An 18,204-nucleotide genomic window follows, 5' to 3' on the forward strand; every position below is an offset into this window, starting at 1 on the left:
GACTCTCAGATAAGCCAGTGTGCTTCAGGTTCCCAGCTGTGTGAGCTGTCACCCATGCTGGGGTGCGCCTTGGTTGATGCAGCTATCTTTGAGTCATTTTGCTCCTATAAATACCCCTCCCCCATATTCCTATAAGGAACCCCAATAGAACTCATGGTTCACCAAGTTGGACTTGGGTGGTACTGTCCTTTGGTCTGTTGTGGGGTCTCTGTTGGGGATGAGTAGGCACGCATGCTTCTTCAACCCAGGGAAAGTTACATCCTACAACAACACCTCAGCCATTACTTGGCCTTTTTTTTTTTCTTCTGGGGTGTGGTGTCTGAGGGGAGGTACAGGCAACACTTTTCACTTATTCCACACCAGGATGGGACCTGGGGCACCCAAGTAGCTGGAAACATTTTGGCACAAATCTGCCAAGGCACAATTTAGACGTGATTAACAAGGATACGAAGTCAGCCACTGCACAGCTTTGTTAAGAAAACTAGCTAGAGGGTGTCATAAACTTACTGCCATGCTGGTAATGTTGGTCCTCCAGAACTACAGGAAGAAAGCAGTCGGTGCTGACCCTGCACCAACCCTACAGCACATAGGGCCCACAGACCCCAACACAGGAGATGCACGCAACCATACCGAGCCACACAGATACCTTATTCCAACAGTCAGGTCCCCTGGCGCATCCTGAAAGCCACAAGAGGAATTGTAGTGCCACATTAGCATCAGGGTCTGCACATTCACGGTCACTTTGTCTGTGGTTGCAGTTTGTTTATTGAGATGGGGTCTCATGTAGACCAGGATGGCATCGAACTTGCCATGAGACCAAAGGTGACCTCAAACTTCTGATACCCTGGCTGCACTTGTAGAAGGCTGGGACCACAGGCCCACTGTTTGTGGTGCTGGAGAGCCAAGCCAGAGCTTTGTGCATGCCGGGTCAGTGTTACTTGCAGAAACTGAGCCCCAGCCCTCAAATCTTGTGCATGAGGATGTGTGCCTGTGTTGGCCAGGGTTCAACCTTGAGTCGTTAGGAGCTGCCATTTGAGGTAGAGTGCAAGGAATCTTGCTGCTTTGCCTTCCATACTAAGTTACAGGCAAAGAACACCAAATCTTTTCTTCGTTTTTCTTTTTATCTTTGACAGGGTCTCATACAGCTCTGGCTGCCCCAGAACTTGCTATGTAGACCAGGGTAGCCCCACCTCACAGAGATCTGCCTGCCTCTGTGTCCTAAGTCCTGAGATCAAGGTTTCCTGCCACTAGGCCTGGTTTACACATCTGGCTTGTTGATTAGGGTTCTGGGAATCAAACTCAGGTCTTCAAAGCAATCCAAACAACTGAGCTCTCTCCCAGCCCCCCCCCCCCAACATTCATTTGTTTATTTCTGTGTTGTAGCTGGAACTCAGAGCCTCTACAGGCTGGGTAAGCACCCTACCATTGAGCCACATTCCCTGCCCTATACTTCAAACCGTAATTACGCAGAGCCATCTGACAGCAGTCACTTGCACACGCACTGTGTCCCACAACCAGAGTCATGATCCACTCTTATGCATACCTGAAGATTCACTCTCTCCCCCCCGCCCCGGGGCTTCTGGATCAAGCTGACCCACAGAAAGGCCCATCCAGCAGTACCATCTTCCTCTTCTCCCCACATGGGGGAGAGGAAAAGATTCCTATGCTTCTGTACCCATGATAAATTGGGGGCCAGATGGGCACCCTGCGCCTGGCCTCCCCAGGGGTCCTGCAGCAGATTTGAAAGGAGGAGCCCAAACACCCCCAGGCCAAGTTAAAGAGGGGGGTTTCCATGGTGATTTCTCCCAAGGGAACTTGGGCTCACTTGGTCCCAGCTGCAGCTGCTGAGAAGGGAGGCCACGGGGGAGGGGCACTGCACGAAGGTGGGGGAGGGGCCATTCTAGCCTGCCCCCTCCCCAGTCCCTAATTAGATTCCAGATGGCAGATGGGCCCTACCCCCCCCTTTCCAGGACAAAGACAGAATGGGGGTCTGTCCATGGGGTCCTGGTCACTCTGTCCTTCCTCCTGGGCCTGGTAGATTCCCTATCTTCCAAAGAGAGTGATATCCTGTTGATAGATATTCTCCAGCCAGGGGAATGACTTAGCAGGTAAAGGCACCAGTGCCAAGGTGACCTGTCTGATTTTGATCCCTGGGACCCACATGGTGAAAGGAGAAAACCAGTTCTGACAAGTTTGCTGTAATCTCCACCCATACATTGGCACATGTGTGACCATGCACATGCATACACAGAATAATAAAATATATAGTAATATCTCACACTGAGGAGTGAGGAGACAGCCCCGAGAGATAAAGCCAGGCAACTAACAGGAGACAGAATGGAAGCTTCAGGAACAGAGGGCATGGTGGCAGGAGACAGGGACAGCGGTGAGGGGCCGAGGGGCCAGCGACACAGAGGGTGGGAACACTCACCTTGATGGTCTTGGTCTGCAGTTTGAGGCCATTGAGAGTGTTGATGGCTTTGTCTGCATCATTGGGGTCAGAGTAGTTCACAAACCCATAGCCTAGGCTCTGTCCTGTGGGAGATCAGAAGTGTGACTTCTTGGGCCGCCCCGTGTCCCCAGCCAACTCTGCCACTGGACAGCTCCCCACTCTTATTATCCTCCCCCACTGAAATGTGTTCCCCAGAGAGCCACTTGGCTCCAGTCATCTTGAGGTGCCCCCACCAAGGTCACACTTCCTCCCTGCTTCCCACCTGGAGCCACGCACAGAGAGAGCCACACCTGTGATCTTATCCCGAACCAACTTGCAGGATTCAATGTCCCCAATGCTGCCGAAGAGACTCTTGAACTCGTCCTGCGTCATGTTCTGGGGTAGGTAGTTGACGATGAGGTTGGTCTTGCTGTCGTCAGTGGCTCCGTTTGTCCCAAGGAGTGGCCCGTTGGGCAGGGCCGGGCCGGCCGGCCCCCCCCCAACCTGAGACTCCATGGCCCCCAGTATCTGCTGGAGAAAACAGGTCGTACCCGCTCACTGCCCAGTCCCCATCACTGGGCTAGCAGGAAAGACGGGTTTGGGGATGGATTAGACATGTCTAATATGGACTTAGTCAAAGAGGGGGTGGTGGTTTCCACTGGGTTTTGTTTGCTGGTCTCTCCAATTGGAGGTCTTCCAGCTGTGTTGCTCAGGCTGGGCTTGAACTTATGGAGATCCACCTGCCTCTGCTCCCTGAGTTCTAGGATTATAGGCGTGCCACCATGCCTAGCTATATTCACCTTACTTTATTTTAATTTTTATGCAGCTGGAGAGACAGCTCAGCAGTAAAAGTGTTTTCATGCAAACCTAAGGACCTGAATTCTGTCTCCATAACCCAGTTAGGGGAGGAGAGAGCTGACTACTACACAAAGTGTCCTGTGACCATGATACAAATGTACCATACACATACACAAGACAAAATTAAAAGGTAGTACTTTTTTTTTTTTTTTGGTTCTTTTTTTCGGAGCTGGGGACCGAACCCAGGGCCTTGCGCTTCCTAGGCAAGCGCTCTGCCACTGAGCTAAATCCCCAACCCCAAGGTAGTACATTTTTAATTAACCAAAACTAAATAGGTGCTTTATAAGGCTGAATATCTTACATGCTTATAATCCCAATACTCAGGAGACCTGGACCAATCAGTGAGACCTTGTCCTTTTTCTTTTTTGGACAGGGTTTTATGTAACCCAGGCTAGTCTCAAAACTTGCTAGGTAGACAAGGTCACCTTTGAACTCCTGATTTTCTTGCCTCTGCCATCCATCTAGGTGCTGCGATTGCAGAACTGTGCCACCACACCCCCGACCTGGTCTCAAAACCTGATCAAAATATGGAATATGGTCAGGGGTATGACTCAGTGCTAGGGCAGTTGCCTGAGATGGGAGAGGGCCAGAGTCTGATCCTCAGACCACACTCGCTGGAGTGTTTGTTCTGGGCCTTGGTCCTAGTGTGGCTGGGTTGGGAAGTCATAGAACCTTTTAGAAATGGGACCTAGTGGGAAGTAATTAGGTCACTGCACGGAGGCTGGAGAATGAAGCCCAGCAATTAAGAGAGCTTGAGTTACTGTGAAGGACCAGACTGTCAGGCATCTCCCGCCACCTAACTCTAGCTTCAGGGGATCTAATGCCCTCTTCTGGCCTCCAGAGGTACTGCACTCATATGTGCATACACATACACAAAAACCTTAGAGGGAGGGTTGGGGATTTAGCTCAGTGGTAGAGCGCTTGCCTAGCAAGTGCAAGGCCCTGGGTTTGATCCCCAGCTCCGAAAAAAAGAAAAGAAAAAAAATCTTAGAGGGAAGGAGGGAGACAGACGAATGGGCAGAGGGAGGGAGGGAGGGAGAGAGAGAGAGGGAGGGAGAGAGAGAGAGAGAGATATCAGGTTCTTTCAGTGGAGAGAGTGCTGGGAAGGCCTAGCTGGAACAAGATGACTCTCTAAGCTGCAAGCCCCTTTAGGCTTTGTGAAGAAAGACCATCATGTGTGCCTGGCCCTTTTGAACTCTGCAGTTTCTTCTCCTTCCTTGCTTTCCTATCCTTCAGAGTAGGGTGACATGCTCCCATGGATGGCAGGTTGACCTCCTGGATCGGGAGAGAAGTCCTCCAGTTTCTCCTTTTCCACTTCTCTGCCTCGCCATGACCTAAGCAGAAGGCCTTCCAGAAGATGACCACATAGGGCCACCCGCTTTTGGACTTTCAACCTCTAAAACCAGGGTATGAGAATCTGTTTTGTTGACTGATACGGTAGCACGTGTCTGTAATTCTAGCCCTGGGGAGGCCGAGGCAGGACCATTGCAGCAGCTCTGAGGCCAGCCTAGGCTGCACATGAGCCCTAACAAAAGCAAACACCCCAAACCTCTTTCTTTCTTTTAAAATTTCAAGTCTTTATATTTGTTTGTGTGTGTGTTTATTGTATGGTATGCACTGTGTCTGTGCCGTGACACACATGAGGATCAGAAGACAACTTGGAAGAGCCTGTTTTCTCTTCCCATCACATGGGAGCCAGGATCAAACCCAGGTCGTCAGGCTTGGCAGCAAGCACCTTTGCCTACTGAACCAACTCACGCTTTTTCCTCTCTCCCCTCCTTTCTTTCCTTCTTTCTTTCTTCCCTCCTATTTTATTTTATGTGCATTTGTGTTTTGTGTGCACATAGGTCTGTGTAAGGATGTCAGATTCTTTGGAACTGGAGATTCTGGCAGCTGTGAGCTGCCATGTGGATGCTGGGAATTGAACCTGGGTCCTCTGGAAAAGCAGTCAGTGCTTGCTCTTAACTGCTGTTAACTGTTAAGTCATCTCTCCAGTCCCCCTCTTTCCTTTCCTTTCCTTTCCTTTCCTTTCCTTTCCTTTCCTTTCCTTCTCTTTCCTTTCTTTCCTTCTCTTCCCTTTCCTTTCCTTCTCTTCCCTTTCTTTCCTTCTCTTCCCTTTCCTTTCCTTTCCTTTTTTTCTCTGTGTATCCCTGGCTATCCTGTAATTCACAGAAATCCTTCTGCTTCTGCCTCTGCCTCTGCCTCTGCCTTTGGGAATAAAGGTGTGCATACCACAAGCTGGCCTTCCTCTTTTCTTAATAAGTATTCAGATTTCAGTGTCTTGTTACAGCAAGAGAAAGTAGGCAATTGCTTCATATAAAAAAGCAAATTCCTGGGGCTGGGGATTTAGCTCAGTGGTAGAGCGCTTACCAAGGAAGCGCAAGGCCCTGGGTTCGGTCCCCAGCTCCGAAAAAAAGAACCAAAAAAAAAAAAAAAAAAAAAAAGCAAATTCCTAAGATTGGCCTGGGAACTTTCAGAATAATAAAGGAACACTTCTCTTCACAAAAAGAAAAGTAGTCACAGCCTGTTTGGTAGGACATACTGTAAATGCCGGCACTTGGGGGGTTAGCCTGGTCTATAAATCAACTTTCAGGTTAGCCAGAGCTACCCAGTGAAACCCTGTTTTAAAGAGAGTGAGAGAAGAAAAAAGAAACCAAAATCAAACAAAAACTGGACATGTAACAATTTTACTATCGTTAAAGCCATAGCCAAGCCCCTCTTGAATGTGATTTTTCTTTTCTCACTAGAGGTAATTCCCATTTCAAGTGTTTCAATATTATTCCTTCCTGCATCATTTTCCTACTGTCTGCTCCCACAATTTTCCCATGATTTTGGTTTGAATTTCTTTTCTTCTTATTCCTTTTTTTGTAAAACATAAAACACCTGCAAAGAATAATAGTTTTATTTCTTAATTTCTAGACTATGTCCACCACTTTTGTGTGGCAATGAGGAGTTCATCACAGGGTTCTTATCCCCGACGTCAAAGAAATGCTTAAAACAAAAGCTGTTCGGGGCGTGGTGGTGCACACCGTTAATGCCAGCACTAGGAAGGCAGAGGTGGCAGACTCTGAGGTCAATGCCACTCTGGATGCCAGGGGCTCATAGTGAGACTCTGGCTCCAAAAGGAAAATTAGAGGAAGCTGGCATTGGCAGTGTGTGATTCGAACACTTAGTTGACCGAGGCAGGAGGAACCATGGATTCAAGGCCAATTGGAACTACACAGTTAGACTGTGTATCAGAAAGCCCAAAATAAGGAGCTGGAGGGATGGACGGTTCAGTGGTTGCGAGCAGTGGTCACTCTGCCGAGACTTGGGTTGAATTTCCAGCACACACTTCCAGTAATTTGCAACTGCGATTCCAAGGAATCTGGGCCTCTCTTTTGGCTTCTACGGGCTCCCATACATTTGGATGCATATAAACTCACACAAGCACACACATACACACAAATCAAAATGCATGGATAATTTTAAAAGCCCAAAACAAACAAACAGACGAATAAATGCTTCAAATATTTCACAGGTCCGTAATCTGCTTAGCTACAGATATTCTTCCCCTAGGGATGGCAAGATAAATGTGCCTGAGTTTGATCCCCCTACCCAGACCCACATGGGGAAGGGACAATCCATTCTCGAAATTGTCTTCTTACCTCCGTCCTTGCACCGTGGTACACACATGCTCACACATGGTCACGCACACAATAGACAGATACTAAACATTTTTTTTTTTCGGAGCTGGGGACCGAACCCAGGGCCTTACGCTTCCTAGGTAAGCGCTCTACCACTGAGCTAAATCCCCAGCCCTGATACTAAACACTTTTAAACTGCAGAGAGCTTTCTTTCTAGAGCTTCACCCAGTTACGGTTATTTAGTAAAGGCTCTGGAGGTAGGTGTGGTGGTGGCACACACAGCCCTAAATCACTTGAGGGACACAGGCCAGGGGTTCAGCATAACCCCTCCAAAAGAGAGTTCAGGGCCAACCTGAGCTACATGAGAACCTCCCACCTAAAAAAGGAGAGAGAGAGAGAGAGAGAGAGAGAGAGAGAGAGAGAGAGAGAGAGAGGAGAGATGCAGAATGTCTCATTGGGTAAAGGCACTTGCCTCAAAAACCTGACAGCCTCAGTTTGATCTCCAGTTCTGGGTCCCACACTGGAGTCAAGTGCGATCAAGGAGAGAATCAAGTTCTGAAATTGTCCTATGACCCTCTTCCATTCTCTACCTTACACACACACATTCACACTCACACACACTCACACACATTCACACTCACACACACTCACACACATTCACACTCACACACACTCACACACTCACACACTCACACACACATTCACACTCACACACACTCACACACACTCACATGATGATGATGATGATTATGATGATGATGATCATGACGACAACGATGATAAAACAAAGAAAAGAAAAATCCAGCACATTTCCGCTAGGGCTGAAGCTGTAACTCAGGAGTGGAATTTTTTTCTAGATTCCCCCTTTCAGCAGGGCTTGAGCCTGAGTTCCCATCCATGCCCGATGAGTGCCCCACATTGTCTTATTCCTCTAGCCATTTTATTTTCTTTTTGATTCAGTGTCTCTTATAGTCCAAAGTAGCCCATGATGACCTTGTGGGATTTTGGGTGGACACCACCACAGTTCAATCGGCAAGAACTCTGTGAACTGAGCTGTGTGCCGGTTGCCCCAGGTTTTGATATGGATCTTGTTCAGCTGTCTGGGTTGTCCTCAGACTTACGGACTCCAAACCCCCAGGGAGCTGGGATCAAAACGATGCTCTACAGCGCCCACTCTCCAGGCGTTTGAAGAATCATATTGAATTTTATTGAATCATTTTCTGTATCTATCGAAGTAACTTTTTGGGGGAGGCGGCTTCTTGAGACAGGGCTTTGCTGTTCAGCCCTGGAAGGCATGGAGCGAACACGTTTATTTCTATTCTGCTTAGATTTATTTTTGTTTTCTTCATTATGTGTGTGTGTGTGTGTGAGTGTGTGAGTGCAGTTGTCAGCCGAGCTCAGAGATCTCTTGGGGCTGGAGTTAGAGGCAGGTGTGAGACACGGGTGCTGGGAACTTGCGTTCCCTGCCAGAGCAGTAAGTGCTTTTAACTTCTGAGCCTCTCTGTGTGTCTGTCTGTCTCTTTTCCAGACACCCATCTCTGTGTATCTCTTATTAGGGATCAGTTTGTAACTCTGTTCAGACCAGGCTGGCCTCCAACTCACAGAGACCCATCTGCCTCTGCTCCCAAGCAGTGGGACTAAAGTTGTGTGACAAGCCGGGCTTGGTATGTCTTTAACCCCAGCACTCATGAGGCAGAGGCAGCAGAAACCCTGAGTTCGAGACCAGCGTGGTCTACAGAGCAAGTTCCAGGACAGCCAGGACTACACAGAGAAATCGTATGGGCCACTACAGTTAGATTTTTTCCCCCTGCTTTTGAGGCAGGATTTCAAGTACAGTAGACTGACGTGGAGCTCGGTGTCCAGTCAAGAATGACCTTGAATTCCTGACGCTGGGATAACACCTCCACTGGCCTTGAACTTGTGATCTTTCTGGTTCAGTCCCCTTAGTGCTGTGACTCTAAGCCTGGACCACCATGTCTATCATACTGAATGATATTTATATTTAATAGATGCTACGGATTGTGTTAATTGATTTTCAAGCATCACACCAAGCATCCTAGGAAGACAAAGCCGGACATCCTAAACATTTACTTTATTAAAGTTTGGAGTGAGGATGTTGGCAAACATGTTTAACCCCAGCATTCAGAAGCAGAGGCAGATGGATCTCTGTGAGTTCCAGACCAGCCTGGTCTACAGAGAGTTCCAGGACAGCCAGGGTTAATAAATAGTAATACCCTATCTCAAACATTCTTTTAACCACATTTTATTTATTGATTTTAATTTTTATTATTTTTTGCTCATTTGTAATAAGAATATTTGTGTGGTGCATGCACACCTTAACTTATGTGACGGTCAGGGGACAGGTTGTTGACTTATGATGTGATGGTCAGGGGACAGGATGTTGACTTATGTGATGGTCAGGGGACAGGTTGTTGGAATTGGCTCTCCTTCCACTGGGTGGGTCTTGAGGATTGAACTCAGTCAGCAGGCTTGGCAGCAAGCACTCTCTCTGACCTGGTCATGCATATTGTAACTGTATTTGTTTGCATTCCTTAATGTAGTTTGGTGATTTTTACCTGTTCACTGGGATCTGGGAATTGAAGCCGGAGCCTCACACTGCCCAGGTGAACAGTCTCGGAGTCCCGCCCCTTCCACGCAGCACTTTTTAAGCTTATATTCAGGATATAATTCAGCTTGATACTCAACAGGTGTGTCCAGGCTCCACCCTGGAACGTGATGTTGCTCTCTATAAAGTCCACACTGTAGAACCACACATCATTTATAAAACGTGCCCCCCAAAAATCTCATGTTTATATGGAGGCAGGATCTCAAAATGAAGGTCGAGTTGCCCTTGAATCACAGAGATCCAGCTGCCTTGGCCTCCAGAATTCTGGGATTCATTGTGTGTGCCAGCATGCCAGGCAAAACCTGTTTTTAACAGGGTAATGGTTTTGTGCTGGGCCAGCTATGTAACTCCTGTGGCTGGCCCACCTAGAAGACAGGAACTAATTTTGCTAAGACAGGAGAGAAATCAGGCTCAGATGCAGAAAGGAACCTGCTGAGTCACGCAGCAGCAGCTGGCACTAGACCTCAAATGCAGGCCTCTGCACAGAAGAACAAGTCAGTATCGGAGAGGTGATAGTCACTGAGGCTAGACTGGCTTCCACACTCACTTGATGTCTTTGAATATATAAGGGCATCCCTTATATTCTTGAGGCTCTGTTTTACCTTGTAGCAAAAGCAAGACAGCTGGAGAGATGGCTCAGCAGTTAAGAGCACCAGCTGCTCTTCCCTAGGACCTGGGTTTGATTCCCAGCAACCACATGGTGGCTCACAACCATCTGTGACTCCAGTCTGGGGGATCTGACACCTTCCGGCTCCCAGGCACTGCACTCGGATGATGCAAAACCACCCATACACATAAAAAGAAAACCAAACCAAAACAACACAAAGATGTTGGTAATGGGCTGTGTTATGGGTCTTGGAAAACCAGGTCTCCGTTGGGCCGGAAAGAGTGCTGGGATGTCTGTTGACAGTGTCTGCCATGCCCTAAAGTAACCAGTCTTGCCTCCAGCTCTTCAGGGCTGTGGTGGAGAGAGAGGAGGCTGCAGGCCTGTTTAGCAGGCAAAGGTGTTTACTGCCAAACTTGACCTGAGTTCAACCCCCAGGGTCCAAAAGGTAAGGGAGAACTAACCCCTAGAAGTTGTTCCCTGACCTCCACACGCCCGACTAATGTACAGTCATGCTAAACACATGTGAATAAATAAAGGGAAGAAAAGGAGAGCGTAGTGAGAACAGTAAAAAGTGCCTTTTAGACAGGTAAAAACAGTTTTAGGAAGTCAACTACATCCAAGGCTGCACCTGATAACCAGAAGCCAGGGACATCACTCGCTCAGGATAACCAGACACGGTCATAGAATCCCATGATGCCCACCGGACAGTAAATCAGCGGAGACCAATGTTGATTCTCTGGTCTGCACGTCTGGAGAGACGACACCTCAATCTGTCCTGCGGATGCAGAGTCTCCCCAGATCCTGACCCTTAGATCAGAGATTTCTGCTAGAGACTGGACCTGACCCTCAGCTCAGACAGGGCACACAGTGAGAGCTTTGGGGAAACGGGCTTAGGACCATAGTAGGGATTGAGAGGGTTAACCTCACGTGATGACCCTCAGCAGATGAAACCCAACTTTGTTATACTAACTACTATGTCGACCTGGCTTGAAAGTCACCAAAGCTTGACTGGAGATACAGCTCAGGGTGCAGTGTTGCCCAGCATGGGAGGTAGTGGTTTAGGACCTAGGACTAAAAAAAAAAAAGGAGAGGGACTTTTGCACTAATATCCTGGTGTGTTGGTCAATGCCCATCTTTCCCGTAGCCTTGTACTAGGGGGGCTAGGCAGGACGATCACCACTACAGCTGAAGGCCAGCTTGGGTTACAGCGAGGTAGCTGTGAATCAAAAACCAGTGGAGGGTGGTGGCACATGCCTCTTAGCACAACCCTGGGCAGCTCGAGGCAGGATGGTCACAGGTGCAAGGCAGCATATGCTAGTTCAAGGCCAGCCTGGACTACAAGAGAGTGTGTCAAAAAAAAAAAAAAAGTAAATGACCCCGGTGTGGTGTCCTGTACCACTTTTAATCCCAGCACCCAGGAGGCAGAGGCAGGCAGATCTCTGTGAGTTTGAGGATAACCTGGTCTACATAGCAAGTTCTAGGCAAACAAAAACAAAACAGGACCAAGAAGACACCTTAGAGCATCAATCCCCAAGGGTCCTGGGAAATGGCATCAGGGCGTAGGCTGTTCCCAGATGGGCATGCAAATCTGCAGTGGTCCAGCCCCCTGGTGGCATTAAACCTGCTACCCAGAGGCCCACACTCAATGTGGTCAGGTTATAGAGGGAACAGGGGATTCCTTTTTATTTGAGGTCAGGGCACCTACTACGGAGCCCGAAGACCTGAGTTCCGTTCCTGGGACCCACATGGAGGAAGATCCAGTTGCTTCAGGCTGTTCTCTGAATTCCACACACATAGTGTGGCAGGTACACAGATTGCACACAGACACGAAATAAGTTTGCCCAAGCTATGTCTAGCGACTCACACGAATCCTATCGCTTGAGAAGCTGAGGCAGGAGTATGGGAAGTTTGACTCAAACCCAGCATGGTAGACATATTGAGGTTCTACCACTCCAAAAAAAAAAAAAAATGCTGGGCATGGTGGCACACCTTTAACTCCAGAACTAGGCAGGCAGAAGCAGGTGAATCTCTGGGACCTTGAGGCCAGCTTGATCTTCATGCCAAATTCCAGGCAAATCTACAAAATGAAACCATGTTTCCAAAAAATAAAGCCCATACCATGCAGCATAAAAAAGGTGGCTGAAAGGCTGGAGAGCAAATAGTACTTGGTTCGATTCCACCAGACAGCTCATAGCTATCTCCAGTTTCAGTGTTTACATTGCCTTTGTCTGGTCTCTATACTACCGACAGGCACATACGTGTACATAAACATGCATACAGTCTACACACACACATAAGCACACACACACACGCACACACACACAACTACAAATAAATCTTTAAACACAAATGTTTGATGGAACTGTGAGATGGCTCGGTGGGTAGAGGCATTCACGCACGTCTTAGGACCAGACTTTCACCGTGGAATTGTGTAACGGTTGACGGAGAGAACAGACCGACCTTCACACGTTTCCTGTAGCGCATACATGCCCATCACATCCCCATATACACTAATAGAAGTATTTGCTTAAATGTAGTGGGAGAAGGAGTTGCAGATCCTTGCCAACCAGGCAGGACTGGCAGTAGCTCACACTGCCCAGCTGTGCGTTCTCAGATATGCTGCTTAATGTTTCTGAGACTCTTGTCCACACTGCTGAGGCTCAGATGGCGGGGTGCAGCCTCTCGGGGAAGAATCTAATGTCCCATGTTAGGGCATCTGGAAAGCATTGAGCCTGGTCAGCAATGTCTGCTCTGGGCTCAATAGGTTTCTAAGGTCCCTAGCCTCTGCCTCACTCAGCAGAGTTTATTTAGAACATCCTGCCTCAGTGAGCACCAATTTCACATAAAGCTCAAGAGGGCTGGTTCTCTCCTTTTGCCTCGGTACTGAATTCGGTTGTCAGGCTTGGTGGCAAGTGCCTTTACTTGCTGAACCTTCTCCTGTCCCCTGACCTTGAAGTTTTAAGCCTCCACCCTCCACAAGCTGGGATTTACAGGCATGTCCCGTTTGAGTGGAGCTGAGAATCCATTCCAGGCTTTGTGGTCTACCAAGAAGCATTCTCCCAGTGAAACCACACATCCTGTCCTTGTGGTGGCTCCTCAGTTCTTGGCTTAAAAGGTCTGGATCTGGAGGGGGAAGGGGTTGGCAGCATTTGGGATGTAAATAAATTATTGAATAAATTTTAAAAAGGGTCTTCTGTCAACCTTCCGTGTAGCTGTTTCGACAGTTGTGCGCCACTAGGGACGGGCTGCCCTTCTGCTTCTAGAAAGGTTGACACAGGCTGTGTGTAGTTCAGTGGTAGGAGCTCTTGTCTCACATATGCAGGCCCTGGGCATCTGGGTATAATAGGGTGAAGGAACAGGAGTCATAGAGGGTCAACTCTGACCTCCAAGTCAGCAGAGAGTGGCTGCCTACTGTGATCCTCTCAGAGTAATACCAAGCCACCTCCAGTCTCTCTCTAAAGGAACATGTTCTGCATTGATTAAATCCAGGGTTTATTAGTAATGTCTGCCATGAGCATAACTGTCAGACAGTGAACACTGCAAGGTCTGCAGTCAGGTCCCCTGATAGTAAGACTATATTGGTAGCATAGCTGTGTTCTGAGAGCCTGCTGTCCTGTTCTTGTTTGATTGTTTTGTTTTTTAGTACCAGGAATTGATCTTGGGGCCTCACTCATACTAGACAGGCATTCCACCACCCAGCCTTCTACCCAGTTTTTCATGAGAAACTTCCAGAAATCCTCCCAACACGAAACATTATAAGTGTCTTTTCTCCACCGAACCCACAGGGATTGTATCGGGTGAAAAGGCAAAGCAGAAACTCAAACCCAAGGCTCATCAGATAAAGTTGCTTGCCACCAATGACTTGAGTTTGACACCTGGAATCCACGCAGGAGAGAGCCAAATCCTGCAAGCTGTCCTCTGACCTTCATGCATAAACAAACCTATTTAAAAGTGTAATAAAAGATAAAAATAAAATCTAGGATCGGAGAACGACAGGCCAATAATAGTGACAGCAGCCACGACAGCATAACTCTGTGGTAGAACCCTTGCTTAGCACGTACGAAACCCTGGGTTCGAGTCCCAGTTCTACAAAAACAAATGAAAATCACCACAAAACAAAACAAAAAGAGCAAAGCAAGGCTGGCATGGTAGCCCATGTCAGTAACTTCCATGACCTTGGAACCTGATGCTGAATAATATCTGTCTTCCAAACAAAACTGAATAAAAAGATAAACAACCCAGGAGAGCAAAAAAGTGCTGTGTGCCTCTGTTTACTGGGCTCTGAGCATTCCTGTTTGTGGGGAGGAGACCGGGAATCGGACGTAAGACATTGCACAAACCAGGCACTCTACTTCCAGAAGTGAAGCCTTACATCCTGGGTTTTGGAGCCCTACTGTGTGTTGGGTACTCAGCATGTAGAGTTTGGGTTTTTGTTTTGAGACAAGGTCTCACTGCGCAGCTCCAGCTGTCCTGCAACTCACTCTGTAGACCAGACTGGCCTTGAAGTAACAGAGATCCACCTGCCTCTGCCTCCCAAGTGCTGGAATCAAAGGTAGTGCGCCGCCACGCCCAGCTACGTGTTTCTAGACTTTCAGTACTGGACAGAAAAGTGGAGGACATTTCTTAGTAAGGAATTTAGTGTTTGCTCTGGAGCCTACACAGGCCTGTGTGTGTACGCATGTGTGTGCTCCTGCACCTGTGTGGAGATGTAAGGACAACTTTTGGGTGTTGGCTCTTCCCTTCCATCACGTGTGTTCCAGGGATGAAACTGTTTGGCCCAGTTGGTTGCAAGCACCTGCTGAGCCATATTGCCAGCTTCCAGTTAGCATGACACTTGACTTGACCCCAGAGCCTACGGAGTTACCTGGCAGTCATCCTCCCCACACCTTTAAGGACACTGCGGGGTGGGGGGGTGGGGGGGTGGAGGGCACACCAGGATGTGTTAGTTCCCAGGGGTTCCTTGCTCCTCTCCCCAGGCCTCCCCATTTCTGTGCGAGCTTAGCTGGGCAGGGCCTGGTGTTCATTTCACAGCTGAGCCAGCTGAGCCGGCTAAGCAGATAATGGGGATCGGATTGGCGGAAGCCACACCCGGCCTGCCCTGGCCTGGTGACTGTGTGGCCACCTCAGCATCAGAGAAGGGCCTCGAGGACTGGTCCAGGACAGAAAAGAGGAAGCAGAAAGAAGGGACAGGAGAGGCAAGGCTGACTGATGGGGATCTTCTCTCCCTCCCTCTCAGGCTCCTCCTGTGGGCCTGCTTCTCACTCTAGGTTTGAAGTGCCCCTTCACTCTTTCTCTTTTCCACTGCTCCTCAACCCCAGTCACACACAGCTGAGGTAGGGATCTGTCAACAGCACAGCTAAGGCTACAGGCTCCTCAGACCCCCTGGGCCTCCAGCTGGGCCTCTGGCCTCCAGTCACAGTGACAGATGCCGGGAGACTGGTGACAATAGGGCTTTGAGTGGCTATCTAAGCACAGCAAGTCAGGGCCACCACGTGGTGCAGAATGAGCCTCGTATTTCTGGGCCCTTTTCCTTCTACTTCTACGAGGGGCCCCACTGAATCTGTCATCCCCTCACTTCCTCCTGGTCTATCCTCAAGGCGTCTCTTCTTGAGTGTCCCCACCACCACCAGTGGGAATTCCAGGCCTCCAAGGGTCTCCAGGCCCTGCTGTAATCTCTGACCACACCCTCTTCTCTTTTGCGCATTCTTTTCAAACAGAACAACAGATGAGGGAAGTCTTGGAGGTATTATATTGTTGTAGGGGTTCTGAGAGTCTCCAGGAGGCTACACTCCTGTTCTCAGACCTGAATGAGCACCTCGAGGCCCAGAGATGGTAAGGAAACAGCCTAAGGTCACACAGCAAGCTGAGCCCTTGGGAAGGCATGGGAGAGAGATGGTCCTTTCTTAAAGCCAGGTTGCCTGGTGCCCAGGCCCAGGAGAGAGGACACCCAAGATGGCCTACTGAGCTTCCCGACCCCGACTGTGCACACCCCGACTCGAAAAAGAGGCCGGGAACAACACTTGGTGTTCAGAGACACACAGGAAGAGATCTCCGAAGAGCGGAAAAGGTAGGCTGGGCGCGGGGACCAGACAAAGGACGCTCGGCGGCGCGGGGAGCCAGTCGCTCAGGGAGGCGGGGGTGGAGCCAGGGTGCGGTGAGCACTGGCCAGCCCCGCCCCGGGACACGCCCGGGCTGCCGGGTGGAGGTCCGAGGGCTCGCTCGAGGCCAGGTCCAGGGGGGCTAGGGGCGGGGCCTGGATGGGCGTGGCACGACAGGGCGTGGCATGTCGGGCGGGGCCGTGAGCTCGGGAGCTGACCAGCTCCAAGACTGCTGAAAGCAACCGTGAGCCCGCCGGGCGGCCCGAGTTGCGGGCGCTTTCAAGGTCACCCCGCGGCCCGAAGCCCTGGCCGGGGGAGGGCGCGTGCAGCAGGCCCTATGGAGTGCTGCTGCAGCCCCGGACGCCCTCACCCGGAGGCAGCGGCCGGGGAACGGGGAGCCCCCTCCCGCACTCCGCCCCCCCCCCCGCAGCCCCAAGGCCCCGCGCGAGGCTACGGCCCGGCGGAGAGACAAAGGGACCACGGCGGCGGCGGCGAGGCCTCAGGGCGCCCCCTCCTCTTCCCCTCCCCGCTTGCCGCAAGGTCGACGGGGTTCGAGGACGAAGATGCCCGCCTCTCGGGTGCGGCCGGGGCCTAGAGCAGCGCGATCCGACGCCACCCCGCCTCTCCATCTCCCCTCCCCCCAAAAAAGCTCCCAGAGAATGCGGTGTGGCGTTACCCGGACCAACAGTAGGCGATCGTAGCCCTCGTCCTCCTGGGCGGCCTGCAGGTCTGGGCCTGGGATGCTGGAAGCATCCTCCGCCGCCGCGGCCCCTCCCCCACAGCCTTCCAGTGAGGAGCCACAAGGACCACCGGGTGGCGGAGGGCACCCGGTACACAGCCTGGCTCTCCAAAGCCTCTCGGACCAGGCTCCACTCCCCAGAACTCCAGATGCGGCTCTGGCCACTCTCAGGCCCGAGGCGCGGTCCTACCCCCCCACCCAGGCCTAGCTAGGCCTGGTCCTACCCCCCCCCCCCGCGTTTCCGTGGAGCCAGCCTCCGCCCCTCCCTCCCGTGTTCGTCTCGCGGCGACAAGGGAGTACCTACAGTGACCATTCTTGTGTGCCCGGCGGGCGCGGTCCGTATCGAGGGCGGCTCCGGGGGTCGTGCACTCCTAGGGGGGCGCCTGGTGCTCACGCCGGGGTCCCGCCCGGGCGTCTGCGACTGCGGACGCCGCAGAGGCGAAGATGGAGGCGGCGGCGCCCTCGAAGGCCGGGAACTGACCCGAGCCTGCGGATGCGCGCTTCGACGGCCAGACCCCTGGCGGCAGGTGGATGGAGGGAGCGGGCGCGCAGTGGAGGGTGCCCGGAGCGCGGCCCCGCGGGGCCCGCAGAAATCGCTCTTTCCGACTGAGATCTCGGCAGCTCTGCCTTCTGCGGCGGGCCCTCTGTCCGGCCTGTCCGGTGCCGGGTAATGGGTCCTCTCCTCTCGCCCGCCCTCCCTCCCTCCCACCGGCCCGCGCTGCGCGCTCCGCGCTCTGGGTCGCACTGCCGCCGCCCCCAGCCCTTTATAGCGGCAGCTGCCAGCGCCGGCGTCTTTCATTGGCTGGGAGAACGAGTCCCCGCCTCCTCCCGGCTCTCGACGGCGCGGCAGGTGGAAGCGAGTGCGCGGCGGCCTGGACTCTGTGTGCGGAGAGAGAATAGGATGAGGCCTCAGATCTCGGCTCTCTCTTGCCTGCAGATCCTGAGTCCAGTCTTGACACCCTCCTTGAGTATTACATTAGCTTTGCAAACGAACTGGGTTCTCCTCTTCATTCCAGCACCTAACTTTGAAGGGGCAAAGACCCAGACCCGTGCTGCTAGATCTGAGGTGAATAGTTTTTGTCTTCACATGACCTCTGGTGATATTAGAAATAATACGAGGTGTGGTGAGCTATGAAGGTCATTGGAGTTTGAATCTGGCATGGGCTACACGGCACTTTAAGTTGATCTGGGTTACATAGCAAACTTCAAGGTGTTGTGT

The 18,204-nt window shown here is 51.0% G+C and overlaps 1 protein-coding gene across 4 annotated transcripts in view; it reads right to left on the minus strand.

The window, feature by feature from the left end:
* The window catches only part of Elavl3 (ELAV like RNA binding protein 3), a 36,276-nt gene extending 18,557 nt beyond the window's left edge, over nt 1-17,719 (minus strand). The window contains exons 1-3 of one of the 4 annotated variants that reach the window (XM_006242616.5): nt 17,290-17,719; nt 2,743-2,962; nt 2,432-2,535 (exon numbers count right to left, since the gene is read on the minus strand). In XM_006242616.5, the coding sequence (XP_006242678.3) occupies nt 2,432-2,535; nt 2,743-2,962; nt 17,290-17,298 (333 nt within the window). In that variant the 5' untranslated portion in view covers nt 17,299-17,719. 4 annotated transcript variants of the gene reach the window in all.
* Between the last annotated feature and the right edge of the window lie 485 nt (nt 17,720-18,204).

This window comes from Rattus norvegicus, chromosome 8 (assembly GCF_036323735.1).
Source record: "Rattus norvegicus strain BN/NHsdMcwi chromosome 8, GRCr8, whole genome shotgun sequence".
In the NCBI taxonomy this organism is placed as follows: domain Eukaryota; kingdom Metazoa; phylum Chordata; class Mammalia; order Rodentia; family Muridae; genus Rattus; species Rattus norvegicus.